Raw genomic sequence first — 17,399 nt, 5'->3', positions numbered from 1 at the left:
AGGGGACCTGCAGGCTTTTTCGTCGACGATTCGGCCTATAGTTTGGGCTCGCGGATTCCCAGGTAACACTGAGGCCACGGCCCGCCTCGTGCCCAAGGTTCCCACTACCCCTTCAGAGACCAGGTGGTGAACCTTCAGCGCTGCCCCTGGAGGAGGCAGACCCAGCCCTGACGTTGCTTGTCCCGTCCGAACACTAAGATGCTACGTTGACCGGACACAAAGCTTCATGACCTCAGTCCAGCTCTCGTTGTCACAGAGGCCGGCAGAAGGGGAGTGCCGCCAAGCAGAGAGGATGGCTCACTGGATAGTGGACGCCATTACCCTAGCCTACCAAGCACAGGGTATGCCCTGCCCCTCAGGTTGCGGGCACACTCAGCAAGTGTTGCATCGTCCCTGGGCAGTGGCCTGTGGCACCTCGCTGACAGATTTGTAGAGCTGCGGCTGGGCGACCCGAACACGATTGCTAGATTCTATAGCCTACGTGTGGAACCGGTATCCTCCTGTGTTCTCACCTCAAACGGGTAGAAGCACTGAGAGGCCCGGTTTGGGTCGGCTTGATAACCGCCTCCAGAGCGCCCATACAGCCAGACCCTGTCGAGCTCCTCCATTCCCCGGTGAGGGCTCGGCAGCCAGATGTTGCGGCCTTAGCCCGTGTTTCCGGCGCCAGGCTCCTCTCGATCCGTTAGGGCTGGGAGCCATGTAAAGTACCCCAAGAGGACTTTATGTGTGTATTTCACGGCATAGCCTTAGAGCTCCTCAGTGTTTCCCGGCAGACCTTCTGCCCGCCTAAGAGGGTTCAATCACCTCCAATTTTCCATATGCAAACTGAAATACTGTCCATATGCGTATTCGCCCGAGACCTCCTACGGGGAAGGCTGGCCCCTGTTCACTAGAACGTGGGGCGTTTCCCAGTGTTCCAGTCTTACGAATGGGTAGTGTTACAAAAGTAGCTGGCTTCTTGTGGTTGAGCCCGGCCTACGCCGATAGACTGAGGGGCTTGTGGGCTCCCACAGGACACTGGAAGAGGCAGCGTCCATGGCGCTTTGGTAGGGATCCCAATTGGCCGGTCATCCGACGTGACTCGGAGTGACCGACTGAAAGGGAACGTCTCGTTACGTATGTAACCCTCGCTCCCTGAAGAAGGAACGGAGACGCCACGCCCCGCCGCCACGGTGCTGCACCTCTGCTGAAGATCACTAGGTCGGCTCCTCAGCGAAAAACCCAATATGCGCTGCACCCGCTGCTTATTTATACACGCGCTGTGATCAGCGGCAGCTGGATGCGATTAGCGCATGCCAATCTTCAATTGGCTCGTTTAGATACACGAGATTGGTCTCTCGAAGCGAGATCCCAATTCGTCGGTCATCCGACGTGACGTCTCCGTTCCCTTCTTCAGGGAACGAGGGTTACATACGTAACCGAGACGTTACTTGTTTATATGATGTTATGGGTGACTGCTAGCGTGTTATAAGTGAGATTTTATAGGTAATTGCTAGTATATGCATACCCAGAAGACTCATTAGCAATGTTTCTATGGCCCGCTATATGTAAGCTGTCCCCTAAATTGTAATACTTAAATTGACATCATTCACTAATTAAAAAAAATACCTCATTTCTGCCCAGAACTGCTCAACGGCTCTGTGTGAGCCTACAGAATAGTGAATGATGTCAAGTTGACCGTTCCAAGATGGTGGCCGCATCAACATGGCTGGAGAGGTCTAATGGGGAATCTATACATAAATATACCTATGCAGTGTACTACTTTCTACTCCCTAAGCATGGGATATATCTGTTGAAGTGGGCTTAGCTGACAATAATCGCTCATTCGGAATGCCCTGCAATGTTATTGATATTACACTAATACAATTGTAATTTATTTTACTCTCAAATTTAAACACATATAAAATACATATACAATTATGTGTATAAAAAATTAGTTCTGACTGGTGGCACGGTGTGCAAAGACAGTTGGGTGATTTTCCCTCTCCACTTCCTGTGAAGTGATGTATCGATGTTCTCTTATTCCCTATGCCCTTCGGAATGGAATCTCACTTAAGATGTCAGAATACCCTGTGAAGTGCATTTCGCAGTCCACTTATATTTAAATGATACTCACGTATAGATGCTGATAAAATGTTATTGGTGGTTTTTATGGCAGTGCTAGAGTGTTTTAGGTGGTTGCTTGGGTGGTTGCATTGTTAAGGTCAATTCACACCGCACAGAAAAACATCAACAAGCTCCAACTAACTAGTCTGTTGGAGTTAGTTGGATCAGTGTGTTAGCCCTGTTGGAATTGAAAGGGTTTTCCAACAAATGACAACAAACTCTGACCATGACTCTGTTGCCAATGAAAATGCACAAGTTTCACTTAAAGTGTGCTTCATCCAATCATTTTATTTGCTGTGTTTTCTGGAAAAAATTGACTTATAAAGACGTCAATAACAGTAAAAATTTGATTGTGGCTATAGAGGATCATCCATTTCTTACCCAGTCAGACTTCTACACCGGACACAGTGGTGCGGCGCAACGCAACAAAATACAACTTAGGTTCTATTGATTATAATCAGTGAAGCTGTCTACAATGGATGTGATGTGATTTCACATTTGGTGTAGGCACTGGTGTGTTATTTGACTCGAAGTTTGTTAGGGTGTTTGATGGGGCAGTATCAACATGACATTCTAAATCCAACAGGCGCCTTAAGCCAAATTGTTTATTAGTGTTTGTTGTTGTTTGTCTGTGCAGTGTGAATTGGCCTTTAAGGTGAAATAAATTATTGCAAGGGTATCGCTAATATGGGTATTTTGTAGGGTACTGTTAGGGTGCTATGGGTGGTTACTAGGATACTGTATTTGGTTTCTATTATATCATTCAAAGTGGCTATCAGGCTAAGCCTATGATCGTAGTGCCCCAAATCCAGTGATATTCTGATCCCTAGTCTCTCAGATTTTTTGCCTGTGATCTGTGGTATCAATCATTCGTAGCAGGTATCAAGTGCTACAGGACACATTAAACGCCCCAATTTAATACTTAAGGGGTTTGTTCAAATGCCATATTAGAAGATTCATATTAACTACCATATGCAGTGTATGCAGTGTGGTAGTGATTATATGTAATCTAGATTACATGTAATCAGATTCTACAACTTGCTTGTAATGAGATTATATTTTAAAATATTCATTATCAGACTACAGGTACTTTTTAATTGATCGCATATTATTCACACAATTAATTCATTATTTAATTATTTGATTCTAATTCTTTTGATCTTATATTTCATGATAAATTGTAAAAAATGTAAAATAATAACCGAGTAAAATGCAAAATAAAACCACAAAATTATTTATTATCTTATCCTTTTCATCATTTTTATCAAAATTTCACATTATTTCTTATTTACATGTAATGCAGGGATTCCCAAACTTTTTTAGTTAGCCTAACCTTATTTATATTTACTAAGTTAATAGCCTAATTAAATAGCACATTTGCACATTCACAATTCGCTCATGTAAATTAATATTTACTGTATTATTTAAAATATGTAATTTTTTCTTTTAATTGCTGTTATTTTAAAATATTTATTTTTCATTTGACATTATGCTTTATCGTTTAGATCAAAAGTAATCAAAAGGTAGTCTTATTTTATTACTTTATACATGTAATGTAATGGAGTTACAATTTACAGTTACAATTTTTTATCATCCAATTTGGAATCTATAACAAACTAACATTTATAAGTAATCTACTCTGTATTGGAGGAGAGTTTCCAGTTCATTCTCTATTGGTGCTGAGTGACATCTCTCACACAGGGGATTATGGGAAGGAGAGTGGTGAGCGAGTCAAAAATGTGAGAAACGTTGTGCTACATGCAAATAAGAGGCAAAGGAACTAGTGAGAGCCCATCAATACAATGAAGGCAGTGAGGGTTGTCATAAGCATTCCACATATTTTGTCATAAGCAATTATATAATTTTATCACATACCTACCAAGTTAAATTGAGTTTATAACTGTTAAAAATTTTCAAACTGCATATGTGTTTGTTTTTTCCACATTAATGGATCTACAAAGTAACAGTCTTGTTTCAGCACCACTAATAAAATGCACTCACCTGGTCTTCAAAAGAAAGAGCTTGTCCCACATCTCGAGGGAAGCCATCTATAACTATACCGCTGGCCTCTGGAATCTTCATGATCTTCTGCTTGATCTCGGTTATGGTTGTTTCCTAATGGGCAGGAAGAACGTACAGGTCAAAATATGATATATAAAATGTAACATAACATCCAAACATACATAATTAGTAAGAACAAACTAAGATGAAACAGATATTTCAATATATGAACTATCAAATGTGAGCTGTCACAGAGGATTCTTATGATGTCTATTGTGATTTTCCACTGTAAATTATAAGATGACTTGTTTTTTTACTTCCAAAAACCATCTACTTAACAGTATTTTGCTGTAAAATCACATGAAATTCCCCATTTGATCACTTGCATGTTTTTAAAGCAGCAAATGAACTGTTAACCAATTAATAGGTTTTTACCGTGGAAGTTTTTGCTGTTACAATTATGAAATCATCACATTAAAGTCACTTTCTAATTACTGTACTTCAGTAGCAATTGATTAGCTGTTTCCATAGCGTACATGGTTGCTCTTTGAACAAACAGCTTTCCGATTTCAGGAAACTCATTTTCATTTAGTCCTCGGATCAAGTACCAGCAGAGAAAATGTGCTTTGTAATTCTGGGCTATTTTAAACAGCATACTGAATCATGTGGTCTCAGATCAGTCGAGCTTCAAACATTACATAATTCACAAAAGTATTTTGGAACATTCGCTGAATTTCTTCAAGCATCTGACTGACAGGCGTAAGTTATTTTTAAAAGATATTCCTTTTTCTAATGCGCTTTGCGATTAAGCTATATAATTAAAAACCCACACTCATCGACTTGGTGACATATTCTATTCTAGGTGATTTCTAGTGTAATTGAGAAGTGCAACGGCATTTTCGGATAAATGTAATGCTCACGAGCACTGGAGGGAGAACATATTCAAGCGTGCCAAATCTAATGATGTGGATGGCATCATTTACGATGAAGATCTAATGCCAGATTGCTCTAAAAATAACTCTTACATCAGACATCATTTGCTGCCCAGTATGGGATGCCATTTTTGTGTGACCAAATGCTCTTTTTACAGTATTTACCACTATCTGAAGCGATCCAGGCATGGTTCAAAACAATTTTAGAAAACAGCCCGCTAACCACAACCCAAGGGTCAATGTCCAAAATGCTGCCTTGCATCACATCCAATCTCCCTTATATGCAAAGTTGTATATGGTTTGATCAAACTGATGTTAAAATATATGGGAGTTCAAAGAATAATGAGCGAGAATTCATATGTTTTGAATCATTCCAGCAGCAATTGTGAATCAGTTGTATCTGCCACTCTTTTAACAGGCACACATTTTCAGTTGAACACAGCTAGTGAAATGCTTTCAAACAGTCACGTCATTCAATCTTTTCATTACATTTTTTTTTATCATGACTCACCCTTTCTGGCCTTTAGAATTAAAAATGAATGTCATATTTTACTCAAACAAAAGTGGTATCTTGAAAAGTGGTATCTCGAGTTATGTGTTATTATTATAAAGGTCAGCGGTATTTACTGCTATTTTGGACCCCACTGACTTTCCATTTATGGGCAAAAAGAGCTGAAGTTTCAAAAAGTTTTATTTACATCACAGGAGAGCAGTTGAACTGACAAAGTCTCCTATTCATCCTGTTGTGCACATGAATTAGCAATCAATATTCGAGTGCATGATGTGAGTCTGTTGCCTTATCAAAAGTAAACACACATTATATGCAGTTTGATTCTCCATGTATACAAAGATATATATTCATCCATAACTGGCTTATAATGGACAGTCAGGGTTTCTACTCAAGAGATCGAGAAAATATGATTTCTTAAAGTAAGATCCCTTTTACACATATTTGCAACATTAAATGTTAGGGAAACATACTCCAAACCAAAAGGGAACATTATTTTACAGAAAATAGTTTCTTGGCTAAACCAAAAATGTTCTAGAAGTATCTAAAAGTTAAACTAGCTAAAGTACTTAAGTCATTTTATATCTGATATATTGTGTTTCTCTTCTTTAGAAATTTCTAGTAAAAGATGTTGGTAGCGTTTTTACAATACGGTTCCATTCATATTAATTAACAACGTTAATTACCATTACCATTAATAATAAAAAAGCAATGACAGCAACTTCTAAAGCAATGACAGCAGCACATAGCATAGTGTCAGTATATTTACTGAGAACTTCAACACTGATGTTATCCTATGCTTTGCTTTCTACAACTCAACTAAATCATCAACTAATCTCAAAGCGTTACTGAGATTTGAATAGAAATGAAAAAATGGGTATAAAGAAATGCCACAAAAAAAACACTGTCTTCACACTGTTGTCTTTCCAGAATGGAAAGATGAATTCAAGAACCAGCGACACAGCGCTTGTCAAGACTGAAAGTCTGGTATTAATATCACATGCAATATTATATATAATTGATGACTAAAAATACAACGTCACGGGAAATTTACAACCCAGTCCATCAAAATGATGGATAGTAATTATTCGTAGCAGAATGTCTGATAGCATCTATCATTACTTCCTGCCTATTGCTGTACTGAGAATAGACGGGGAACGTCGCGGAACACTGAACAGGCACAATCTTAAAAATAAAGGTGCTTCACGATGCCATAGAAGAACCTGTCTAATTGGTTCCAAGAACCTTTTATATCTGAAGAACCTTCTTTCACCACAAATAATCTTTTATAGCAAGGTTCATAAGATGTTATAAAAAGATAAGAAAGAGATGGTTCTTTTAAAAACCTTTGAATAATTCTTTTTTTTATTTTATGACATAGCTGTGAAGAACTTCATTTTTAAGAGTGCATGTGTTTTGGTGAGATGTTTGGTACTAACTGATTTGGTAGCTTATTTCAATAAATTTTTGTGCTCTCCCATTCACTTTCTAAGCACTCTCATGATACAATCCATATGTCTGATTTGTACAGGTGTTTTATTATGACATCCCATTTGTGGAAGGTGGCATTATTTCTCCGACAGTGACAGGAAGCTTGACTCGACCTGTGCGCAATGGACTAAGGATTAAATGACAAGGCTTTTTTTCTCTGCAGATAGACTGCCTCTTCTAAAAATGTACAAAGCATTTCTGGAGTTCTTCTGGGAATCAACACTCAGTAGGGCCTCTTATCTTCTGTTTCTCTTTCAAAAACCTCCTCGCTAAAATGCAGTGCCCTCATTTCCAGCACCGCACTTCTGTGCTCGCTTCTCAAATGGAAAGTTAATACGCAGGAAAGGGAGTGTGGGTACATTGTTACAGGGACGGAATTTAGGAAGTGGTCTCATTGTTAAGACTGGTAATATACACAGGCCGAGGAAATGGTAAGTACTTGAGTTACTTTCACCAAAATTTCAATACCTCATTTGGAGCCATGTCTAAAGATCTACGAGCTATTTTAACTCTTCGGGGTGTGATGTTCAACCTGTCCTCCAATCAATTGGGCCCCTATCGGCAACAAAACATTTCCATATTAATTTTATTAGTTTTGTACTCTTTTATCTGTGTCACGACTCTGGCTTCGTGTAGCTCAGTTGGTAGAGCATGTGGTTATAAAAAATAAAATATGTATGAATTACGATGAGATTTGTGTAAAAAGTCCATTCATTGCATTTAAATAAACACGCATTTTGAGTGGTAATGACAGTCATACGTCATTTCACGATGACGCAACACAACACTGTCATTATTTTTAACTTTAAAATGTAAAAATAAGTCATAATAAGGTGCTTGCACAAACGACCAATGGGGCGTGTTTTTTTTTGGAGGACAGGCTTGCAATGTTACATCCAATCAAACATGAGTGATAACGTTTAACCGTTCATTTTGATTCAAAACGGATTCAAGTTTCCTCCTGAAATGTGTGATGAATTCAGCATGGCAAAACAAAATAAAATCTTAAAAAAAAAAAGAATTTCATTAAAGTATACATGTCTTTGAAGTTTTGAGATTGGGTTGTTGACATGAATTCTAACAGTTTCATGATGTAATTTATCTAAAACATTTTACATTTTGTTTTCTATAATTATTCTAAATGCAACTTTCATGATCTCACATTAATTGAAAGGCTACACTGAATATTTGTGCTTTGTAAAAGTATTCGCAACACCGCATATGTCGTGTGTTTATTACATTTTGCTCTGTTTCGGTTTTCTGTTCCCGTTTGCCCTCCTGAGTTTCCTAGTTTGTTCATACAGTTACTAATAGCCTCATACCTGTTCCTCTTTGATTACATTCCCTTTGTATTTAATGGTGTGTTCAAGTCATGTAAAATAGATTGTATTTACTAGTTGAATGCACATGAATGGCACGAATAAATTGTTATTACAAGTGGGAAATTCAATGTTCCCTAAATGTTTTTTAAGCCCTGAGTTTCCTAGTTGAGGGTGTGTCAGTGAGAAAACATATCGGATGTAATGGACAGCCAAAGACTATAGATATGCAGCATCTGTATTGATGGTATGTTTCTTGAAATTAATAAAATAATTATTTTTTGTAATGTACAATAGATAACACTAAAATAAATAAAACTAACACTAAAATTAACATATACAAAATACTATATTATTGTATAATTACCATAGAATATATAATGATTCAGTTTACATCATCTTCATAAAGTGAAAAACTGAAAGAAATCAAAAACATAATAATGCACATTCTTTATTCATCAATTTGCAGATGTACTGTTAAAAATATAATATTTCCTCAAACTAAATCAACTGCTATATACTATATACCTTCCAAAAATGTTGATGTTGAAATATTTTTCATATGTTCATGTCAACTACCTTTAATTTGCTATTAATTTAAATAAATTTCCAACCAGAGTTATATATGATTATTTTTAAGACTATTTAAACCTAAATGATGTTGGTACTTTACACTGGATATTTCATTATCAAGATTCCAATTTATAGTAAATATTTGCGTATGTTAATGATTTAAAAAAGCCATATTCTTTGGTTTCTTTGAAAATTGCTATAGCATACATTACATAACAATCCTTAAACGTATAGCGTCTACTATAGTCAAAAGACATGTAATTCTCTGTGAGTATGTAAATTATGTAAATCTTATATGCTAATAAATATATTTGTATAAATGTGTTAAATGTTGAAGTAAAAAGAAATATTGTCTTCGCATAGATAAAAAAAACTGTCCAAAAATGGGTCAGTCTTCTTTGATGTGATAAATAGTATAAATAGGAAGACTTCAAAAGCAAGAATCATACTCAGTTCTAAATATGACATTCTATTATATATATATATATATATATATATATATATATATATATATATATATATATATATATATATATATATATATATATATACACACACACACACACACACACACATATTTTTGGGCTTCTTATTGCATTATTTTCCAGATAGGACACTGGAGAGATGACAGGAAAGTATTGGGTAGATAGAGGGTAGCACATGACCTCGAGGACTCCGGCCATGAGCTCCGTTGCTCTGTATATGTCAGCACTCAAACCACAAGGCTATCAGCGCCGACATGACATTCCAGAGACCAAAATCTGTAAAACAAATTCTATTTGCGTGCGTGTGTGTAATGCGTTGTCCTATCGTCCTGTCTTCATCCAAATACCTGTGGTGCCAGTTCCCCATTGGTGATGATCCTGGCAATCAGACTCCATTTCCTGTTGCTGGTGGCATTATGGATCATCTTCTTCCTGAGTAGCTCACCCACTGAGACATATTCAAAGCCATAGCGCTCAGCGATCTTCAGACACTGTGTACCTTTACCGCTGCCTGGGCCACCTGTTTGGGCAGATCGTGGCAAGACTTATGAACTCAAACTGACTCACACGCGGACGCTCCAGAAAAGTGCCTGCCAAGAGTAAACGTAGCCATATGCAAGACCCTGTCATATTCAGACCTACACAACAATTTTTATATTGCTTTTGTGTAACATTTCAGTAAATAAGTTAATGTTAAATCATTTCAGACAGCTCACCTATTTGTTCTCTCTAAAAGAAAATAGTTCCAAAAATAACAAAAGCAGAATTAACTGTCTCCGGATGTTATGTTCCAGAATGACTCAGTGGTTTGAACAAATTAGTTGGGTTAAAAATTGAATGACTCACTCATAGACTGTCAATTGTTTTGTACCTGAACAAAGTTTTAATTCAATCTGTTGGATGAATAATTCAATGACTCATACGGACAATCGGTTTTGTTCCTGAATGAAGTTTTTATGATTCAGAATTTTATGAAGTTTATGATTCAGTATTACTAATTTATTGACAGTTATTTATCGCCACCTATTAGTGAAACATTGTAATCTAAAAAAAAAAATATCACCACTTGTCTGTCTTTCCAAAACTATGGAAGTTTCATAAAAACATAAAAATGAACAATTCTGACAATTGAATGTATTGTGAGATATAAACTCACAATTGAGTTACACATTAGGACCCCTTTGATTTAAACTCATAATTTATACTTGAAAATTATAAAGTCAGAATTGGGTGATATAATCTCAAGGTTGCATGTTACAAACTCAAAATTATGAGAAATACACTCGCAATTATGAGAAAAAACTCTGATTTGTGAGTTTATATCTCGCAGTTCTGACTTTATTTCTCAGCATTGCAAGTTTATCTCATAATTTTGTTAAATTATATATAATTATCATGCAATTGTGAGTTTAAAAAAAATCAGTATTACCTTTTTTACTTCAGTAACGAAACGGGTTTCCATACAAAACAGAGTGGATTAAACAAAACGATAATCTAGAACTAACTGCTGTATAATGATAATTAATAAACGTACCATATTAAAATACTGTCCCTAAACCAATGCGTATTACAGGCCGAATGCCCAACAAACTTGGTTATCAGTATCAGTGTCTAATGCTAAAGTACATATAAGCTCGACCACGAGAGATACAGAACTACAAACCTGAAGGTTTTTTATAAACAAAACAGAAAGCTGCGCAGTGACGGAAAACAATTACTGAGGTACAGCTAATATCTCACCAAGATAATACTGCAAGTGGGTGGTCACTTGACTGATGGGATGCGCAAGTTATTTGCTTGTGGGTCACATTCAGCACAGATAACGTTCCCCTCGCAAATTACATCAGTCAACTTAAAGAGACATGCATGCTGTTCAGGGAAGTCTGATAAGGCAGGAGGGAAATGTACAGCTATCAGATAGCTCCGTCTGAACTATTAGCATCCCTAGCACTCAGCGTCCCTGTTTACAGCAGGTATCCATCTCAGATGCATCCCCAGTGAACACACGTAATTGGATTTTGATGAGAGGGTGGTCTCTGATTTTGTGATCACATCGTTCATTACGTCAGTATGTTACTGCATGCTGATCAGGAAAGTCAATAGCGGAGCTCTTAAATGCAGCTTACTCGAATTTTAAACCACAAACACGATGATTTGAACCAAATACTCAGTTGAATGCTTTATGCGTGTTAAAATTAAAACAGAATATTTTTGTTTATTAATCATTTTTTGCCCTAATAGAAATAAAGCTATAGTTATTGTCATGTTACGGCCAAAATTAACATTCAATATTATTTATTTTAAATGAACAATTGAAACTTTACGATATATTTTAGATGTAACAATTAAACATTTAAATAAGTTGGATTTTAATTTGGAATATTCACATCATTACTGTCTTTATCTAACTTTATTTTTAATGTAACTATAAGCGAGTGTTAAATAATGATAATCTACAAGCAAAAATATGGTAGGTGAGCATGCATATTTAAATAATCTATATTAGCCAAAATTGTACAATTAAAAGATTAGTTATTCATTTCTGCATTTAATTGTAATGTGTATTATTGCACAACTGTATTTCCTCTCATTTGTCAGGTGACCTTTTTTTAAATCACAAAGCTTGTTTAAAAAGCTTGTTCTGAATAATAATAATAATAATAATAATAATAATAATAATAATAATAATAGACAAGTGACTGGAAGTGACTGTTAATTATGTATTATACAAACTAATTAAAGTTTTTTGAAACTGTAATATATTTACACACATATATATAAATATATATATACATACACATACAAAATTACTTTTTATTCATATATATATATATATATATATATATATATATATATATATATTATTAAGTCTTATTGTTATGATTATCAAAAGTGTAAATTTTAATGAAAAACCGATTATTTGATAAAGAATTTAACAATTTATTTAAAATTAAATATTCATACATTATAAATGTCTTTCTATCACATTTGACACATTTTATGCAGTCCTACTGAATTAAAAGTAATACTTCAGATACAAAACAGAACTGAGGCTGGTGTTTCTCTCCGAGTGTGATAGTGCACCCAGTTCTTTTGCCATTACCTATAATGAGGATGACTTTGGGTCTGGGTCTAGATGGGTCAAACACTTCATATTCCTCTATGAGCTCAGCAGTCTCTGACAAGTCTGAGTCGCTCTCTATGGAAAACTGGTTGATGGGTGGGAGGCGTTCATATCTCCGATAGGGGAAATTGGGACTGTCCGGGAGAACTGCATGGAAGAATGCAAATAGTTAGTCATGATATCCTCAACAACAAATTGCAAAAAGTTTACAGGAAATCCTATAAAACTGCATCAACGGAGAAATAGATTTTGTTGAGAGGACAAACTCGCTATGTTTTACAGCACAGGTGCTTTGCATTCATTTGCCTCTTTGTATTGCCTCAAGGTGGGTAGAACAATGTTGCCCAGCACAAAGAAAGGAAAACCCCTACCGATGGTTTCCATGCTCTAACAACACCCAAATAATGATGAAGAATGAGCCTGCTGTGCAATACACAACAACACAGCAGTCTGTGACCGGTTCTAGTTTGCATGAATTTCAGCATCGCCTACAATTTGGAGTTGCGTTGGCTGATGACAACACCTCCTACTCACCATTGCGGAAAAAAGATCGGCGTGACTGCCCACCATTGAGAGGCGGTAACGACTTCTTCTCCTGCCCGACGAACGTGTCCCACCGAACTTTGTCAGTCCCGCCGAGCTCCCTCACTTTCTTAAGACAGGTCTCTAGATAGTCTATGGGGTCGTCTGGTCGGTAGTACATCAGACCGGTCAGCAGACTCTGGGAAAACAGTGACAGGTCAGAGAGTTGTACTGTGTTTATCTGTTCACAGGAAGCGTTGTTAGAAATATATATATATTTTTATATTTATTTATATATATATATATATATATATATATATATATATATATATATATATATATATATATATTTTTTTTTTTTTTTTTTTTTGTGTGTGATAACATTTAAAATGACTTAAAGTATTAATCATTTTGTCCATTTTCTTATAATTATTATGCATGGTAAGCTACATTTAAACACCGCAGGACAGTTTAAAATAAACCAGTCAAGGCAAAATGATTAAAATGGTGAAACCCAAACTTTGAAAAATGACAGCTCCTGAACCTACATATTCCTCCACATCCCTCATCTCCTCAAATACCTAGGATATTCCCAACCAAGTTGGACCAAACTCTCCAAACAGACCGTTTTTCTCCTAGCTTTCATTATTGCGCGTCTGAGACAGCACTGTTCACAATACGACGGTAAATTAGTAATAATAGTAATAACAGGTCACACTGTAAAAAAACCGACACCATTAAACACGTTATGTCCTGGTATTTCGTATCACGCTTGACTCTTAAAAGCATGTGTTGGTTTCTGACAGCACGCCTACCATAATAAACAACGACGGGCAGTAAGCGACGTTGACTAGCTTTTCAGAAACGTTCGACGTTTTCAGCTTTGTGAGTAAAAACGCCACGCACTAGCAACTAAACACATTAATAACTCTCGACAATTTCCATATAATCTAACCCGGTGCAACAACTCACTTTGCGTTATTTACAGCACGCGTTACCTTTAAACGAATCGTTACCCTTTTACTCGATTTTACACATCGAATGTGTCCAGGCGAGCTGTCTAACTTCTTCGTGCCGCGGAAACGTCTCCACAGAAACAAAAAGTTCGCAAACGCTCACCTCAAACAGTTGAGGTATCTCTCTTCTGGAGAGATATTCCTTCGCGTCGTTGGTGTTCATTTTCGTGTCGGGGGAAAAACTATCGGTCCTGTTGCGTTGAGTGTGGGATGTATTGCGTTGCAGGTTCGCGGATCCGTGATGTTGTCGCGATCTTAACGCATTCTCCAAGTGCCTACTGAACCGGGTGGATGAAGACGGCTGCGCCCGTTACATGCTGCTCCCAAGCTCTCCTCTGGTCTCGCTCTTAACGTTTCTCTTCAGTGTTTGAAACCGCCAACACAGCGCGAGACACCTGCACGCTGCCCGCGCGCTGATCGACTGACTCAACGTGTGTGTGTGTGTGTGTGTGTGTGTGTGTGCGCTGACGCGCGCGTCCTGGAGTTCAGAGGAGGAAACTAGAGCAGTCTCTCAAAATCACTTTTAGATTTAGCCACATGCATATGGTTTAAATATATATGCTAAATGCATCTCTGTGTGCAGATCTTAATATTTATCATTATTGTTATTCATATGTAATTCATACGTTGTAAATCCCATATGTGCCGTTTTACAGAGTAAGCGTTTACATTTTGATAAGTCGATTTTCGCAATACATACTGTATAATAGACTATAAAAATAAAATAATGACTTATTCATATATAGTATAACACAGCCTAATAAATGTATTTTATAATGATTTAAAATTATATACAATATTATTTATGTCGTGCTTGTGTGAGATGTGAGAAGTTTATTCTATTATTTTATATTCCGTTATATTCAAATTAAAATATATTATTACAACCGATAAAATATGATCATATGTTTATAATTATAATAATGCTCTTGTTTATATCATATAATTTCCTCGTTTATGATATTATTGCAACATGACCACGGAATGGTTTCCTGTATGTTACACCACCCGTTGTATTGATTTGGTAGGCATAATGTTGCCAGATATTCATAACCGCTTTACTGTTTATTATGAATTAATGCTAATTTTGACGAGCTTTAAAAATTGTTTTTAAAAGAATTTCAGCCTTTTAATTAGATTGTTATGTTGCAATATTTGACAGTTAATATTCCAACTAGATATGAAGCTACAAAAGAACCATCATGATAATGAATAATAATGTTTTGGCGTGTCTAACTCCTACATTAGCTTACTTCAAGTTATGTAGACTAGTATGTAGTTACCTCTGAAATCATTTTTATATAAATGCCACACAGGCACCAAATGTTTCCTGCTGGATTTTGACGTTTTTACCCGCCATCTGTTCTACAATCTCACTAAATCCTTTGCCGGTGTCCCGGCGCCTGCTTATAAACAGGTCCTAGAAATATATTATTGTGTAAATCAGGCAACGTTTGGAAATGCTTTCGAGATATCCACGAGAAGAGATGATCTGCTGCTGTCTAAAGTGATTGAAAAAAAAATGAAGTAGGTATAAACAAACAGCATTTCTGATTAATCTGGTGCATAATCCTTTTTTGGAGTACTTGGAATTGAGCTGGCTTATTTGTAGATGGGGAAAATGTTTTTATAGAACAATTCTGAATTTGAACGTTTTTCAATGCATTGTTTTTGCTTGATGCTTGTTGTTGCCTTTTAAAATAAATAATAGCCTACGTCCAACTGCTGTATATAAGACCGCGGTTGTTGCTTAAATTTATGGAACCTGAGACAAAAAGTACCGAAAAAGATCAGAAGTGAGACTTTTATGTCGGAAAATGGGACTTTTAATTATACCGGAAGTGTAACGCTTCCTGGTTGTAGTTGCAAGTCTAGCCTGTCAGGTGGCGAACCAAAATGGATTATTACAATTTAATGACAATATGTGCATTTATTAATTTGCTTGTTTCTATACCACAAGCATACAGTAATTATGTTGAGGTAAGTGTCTTTATTCATTGCTGTTGTAAGGCGTTTGTTTGATTCATTGAATGGACAGTGAAGCTTTCAGCAGTAATATTCTCACCTCAGCATAAAATGTTCTTTCGCTTAAAAATGTTTATATTTTATTTCTATGTTTATTGAGATTTGCTATATATAAGCACAGACATACATGCATAAATACACGTTATAAATCCCCAAAAGGACAGTACGGCAGGCAGTTTAACGTTACTTGTTTTTTTACACTGATGGCTAACATTTCTGTTCAGATGATAACAAAGCACATACTTGTAATCTAACTGGCACATTTGTGTAGCTTTAATACATGACTAAGTGTATCTTGATATTTATTGTTATTCACTCAGTGCAGTTCATTATATTGTATGTCTTTCACTACTCTCTTACAAAACATTTGATATATTTAAATATTTAAGTACACTTAACAATATAGGGCCAGATGTCAACAAAAGGGCAGTATATTCGCAATTAATGCTAAACAATATAAAACATGAATATGATTTTAAATCTAACACACTTTTTAATAAATGTAAATGTGGATGATGTAATCAGATTCCAAAAACAAAGTACTTTATTAAGATTAATTTAAAATACTCTTAATCATTCTACAGTTACTTTTTTATGAATTCACGATTTACATATAATTTATGTAGCAATAATTTATTTCCTGTCTACATAGAATTTAACAACAAAAATAATTTCTGGTTTAAAGTGTCAACATCGCATCAACGACTGATGAACACATTATTTTTTATTGTAATGGTCATTAATTTCGCTATTTCATCAATTTACAAATTTGATTGCTTTAGAAGGCATTTGTCTTTCAAACACGTTAAAATCCAGAAATTCACCAACTTTTTTTGTCATATATATATATATATATATATATATATATATATATATATATATATATATATATACATATATATATATATATATATATATATATATATATATATATATATATATATATATATATATATATATATATATATATATATATATATATATATATATATATATAATTCTGTTGAAGCATGGTTGAAAAACAATGTCTGACTTTCATTGAATAACATTTATAGAATTTTTATTTATTATTACTTTTGTCAGATAACAGTTATTTCTGTGACCATTGTGACTTTTTTTTTCATTGACCAAAGGGTACCAACAATTTTGTCCACGTCTGTATATATATATATACGTATATATATATATATATATATATATATATATATATATATATATATATATATATATATATATATATATATGTATATATATATATATATATATATACGTATATATATATATATATATATATGTA

The 17,399-nt window shown here is 35.4% G+C and overlaps 2 protein-coding genes across 4 annotated transcripts in view; one reads left to right on the top strand and one right to left on the bottom strand.

Moving 5' to 3' along the window:
- Positions 1-14,520, bottom strand: part of ak5 (adenylate kinase 5) — a 76,637-nt gene extending 62,117 nt beyond the window's left edge. Inside the window, exons 1-5 of one of the 3 annotated variants that reach the window (XM_043257429.1) lie at positions 14,181-14,520; positions 13,074-13,260; positions 12,519-12,686; positions 9,763-9,935; positions 4,108-4,221 (exon numbers count right to left, since the gene is read on the bottom strand). In XM_043257429.1, the coding sequence (XP_043113364.1) occupies positions 4,108-4,221; positions 9,763-9,935; positions 12,519-12,686; positions 13,074-13,260; positions 14,181-14,240 (702 nt within the window). In that variant the 5' untranslated portion in view covers positions 14,241-14,520. The remainder of the gene's footprint in view (positions 1-4,107; positions 4,222-9,762; positions 9,936-12,518; positions 12,687-13,073; positions 13,261-14,180) is intronic. The other 2 variants (XM_043257420.1, XM_043257413.1) reach the window with 2 other exon arrangements.
- A 530-nt stretch (positions 14,521-15,050) lies between these two features.
- The window catches only part of pigk (phosphatidylinositol glycan anchor biosynthesis, class K), a 32,013-nt gene continuing 29,664 nt past the window's right edge, over positions 15,051-17,399 (top strand). Inside the window, 1 exon segment of the mRNA XM_043261618.1 lies at positions 15,051-15,071. Coding sequence (XP_043117553.1) covers positions 15,051-15,071 — 21 coding nt within the window.

This window comes from Puntigrus tetrazona, chromosome 2 (genome assembly GCF_018831695.1).
Source record: "Puntigrus tetrazona isolate hp1 chromosome 2, ASM1883169v1, whole genome shotgun sequence".
NCBI classification, from domain to species: Eukaryota; Metazoa; Chordata; class Actinopteri; order Cypriniformes; family Cyprinidae; genus Puntigrus; species Puntigrus tetrazona.
The sequence above is the reverse complement of the archived record's forward strand: the minus strand, read 5'-3'. Positions and strand labels throughout refer to the sequence as shown.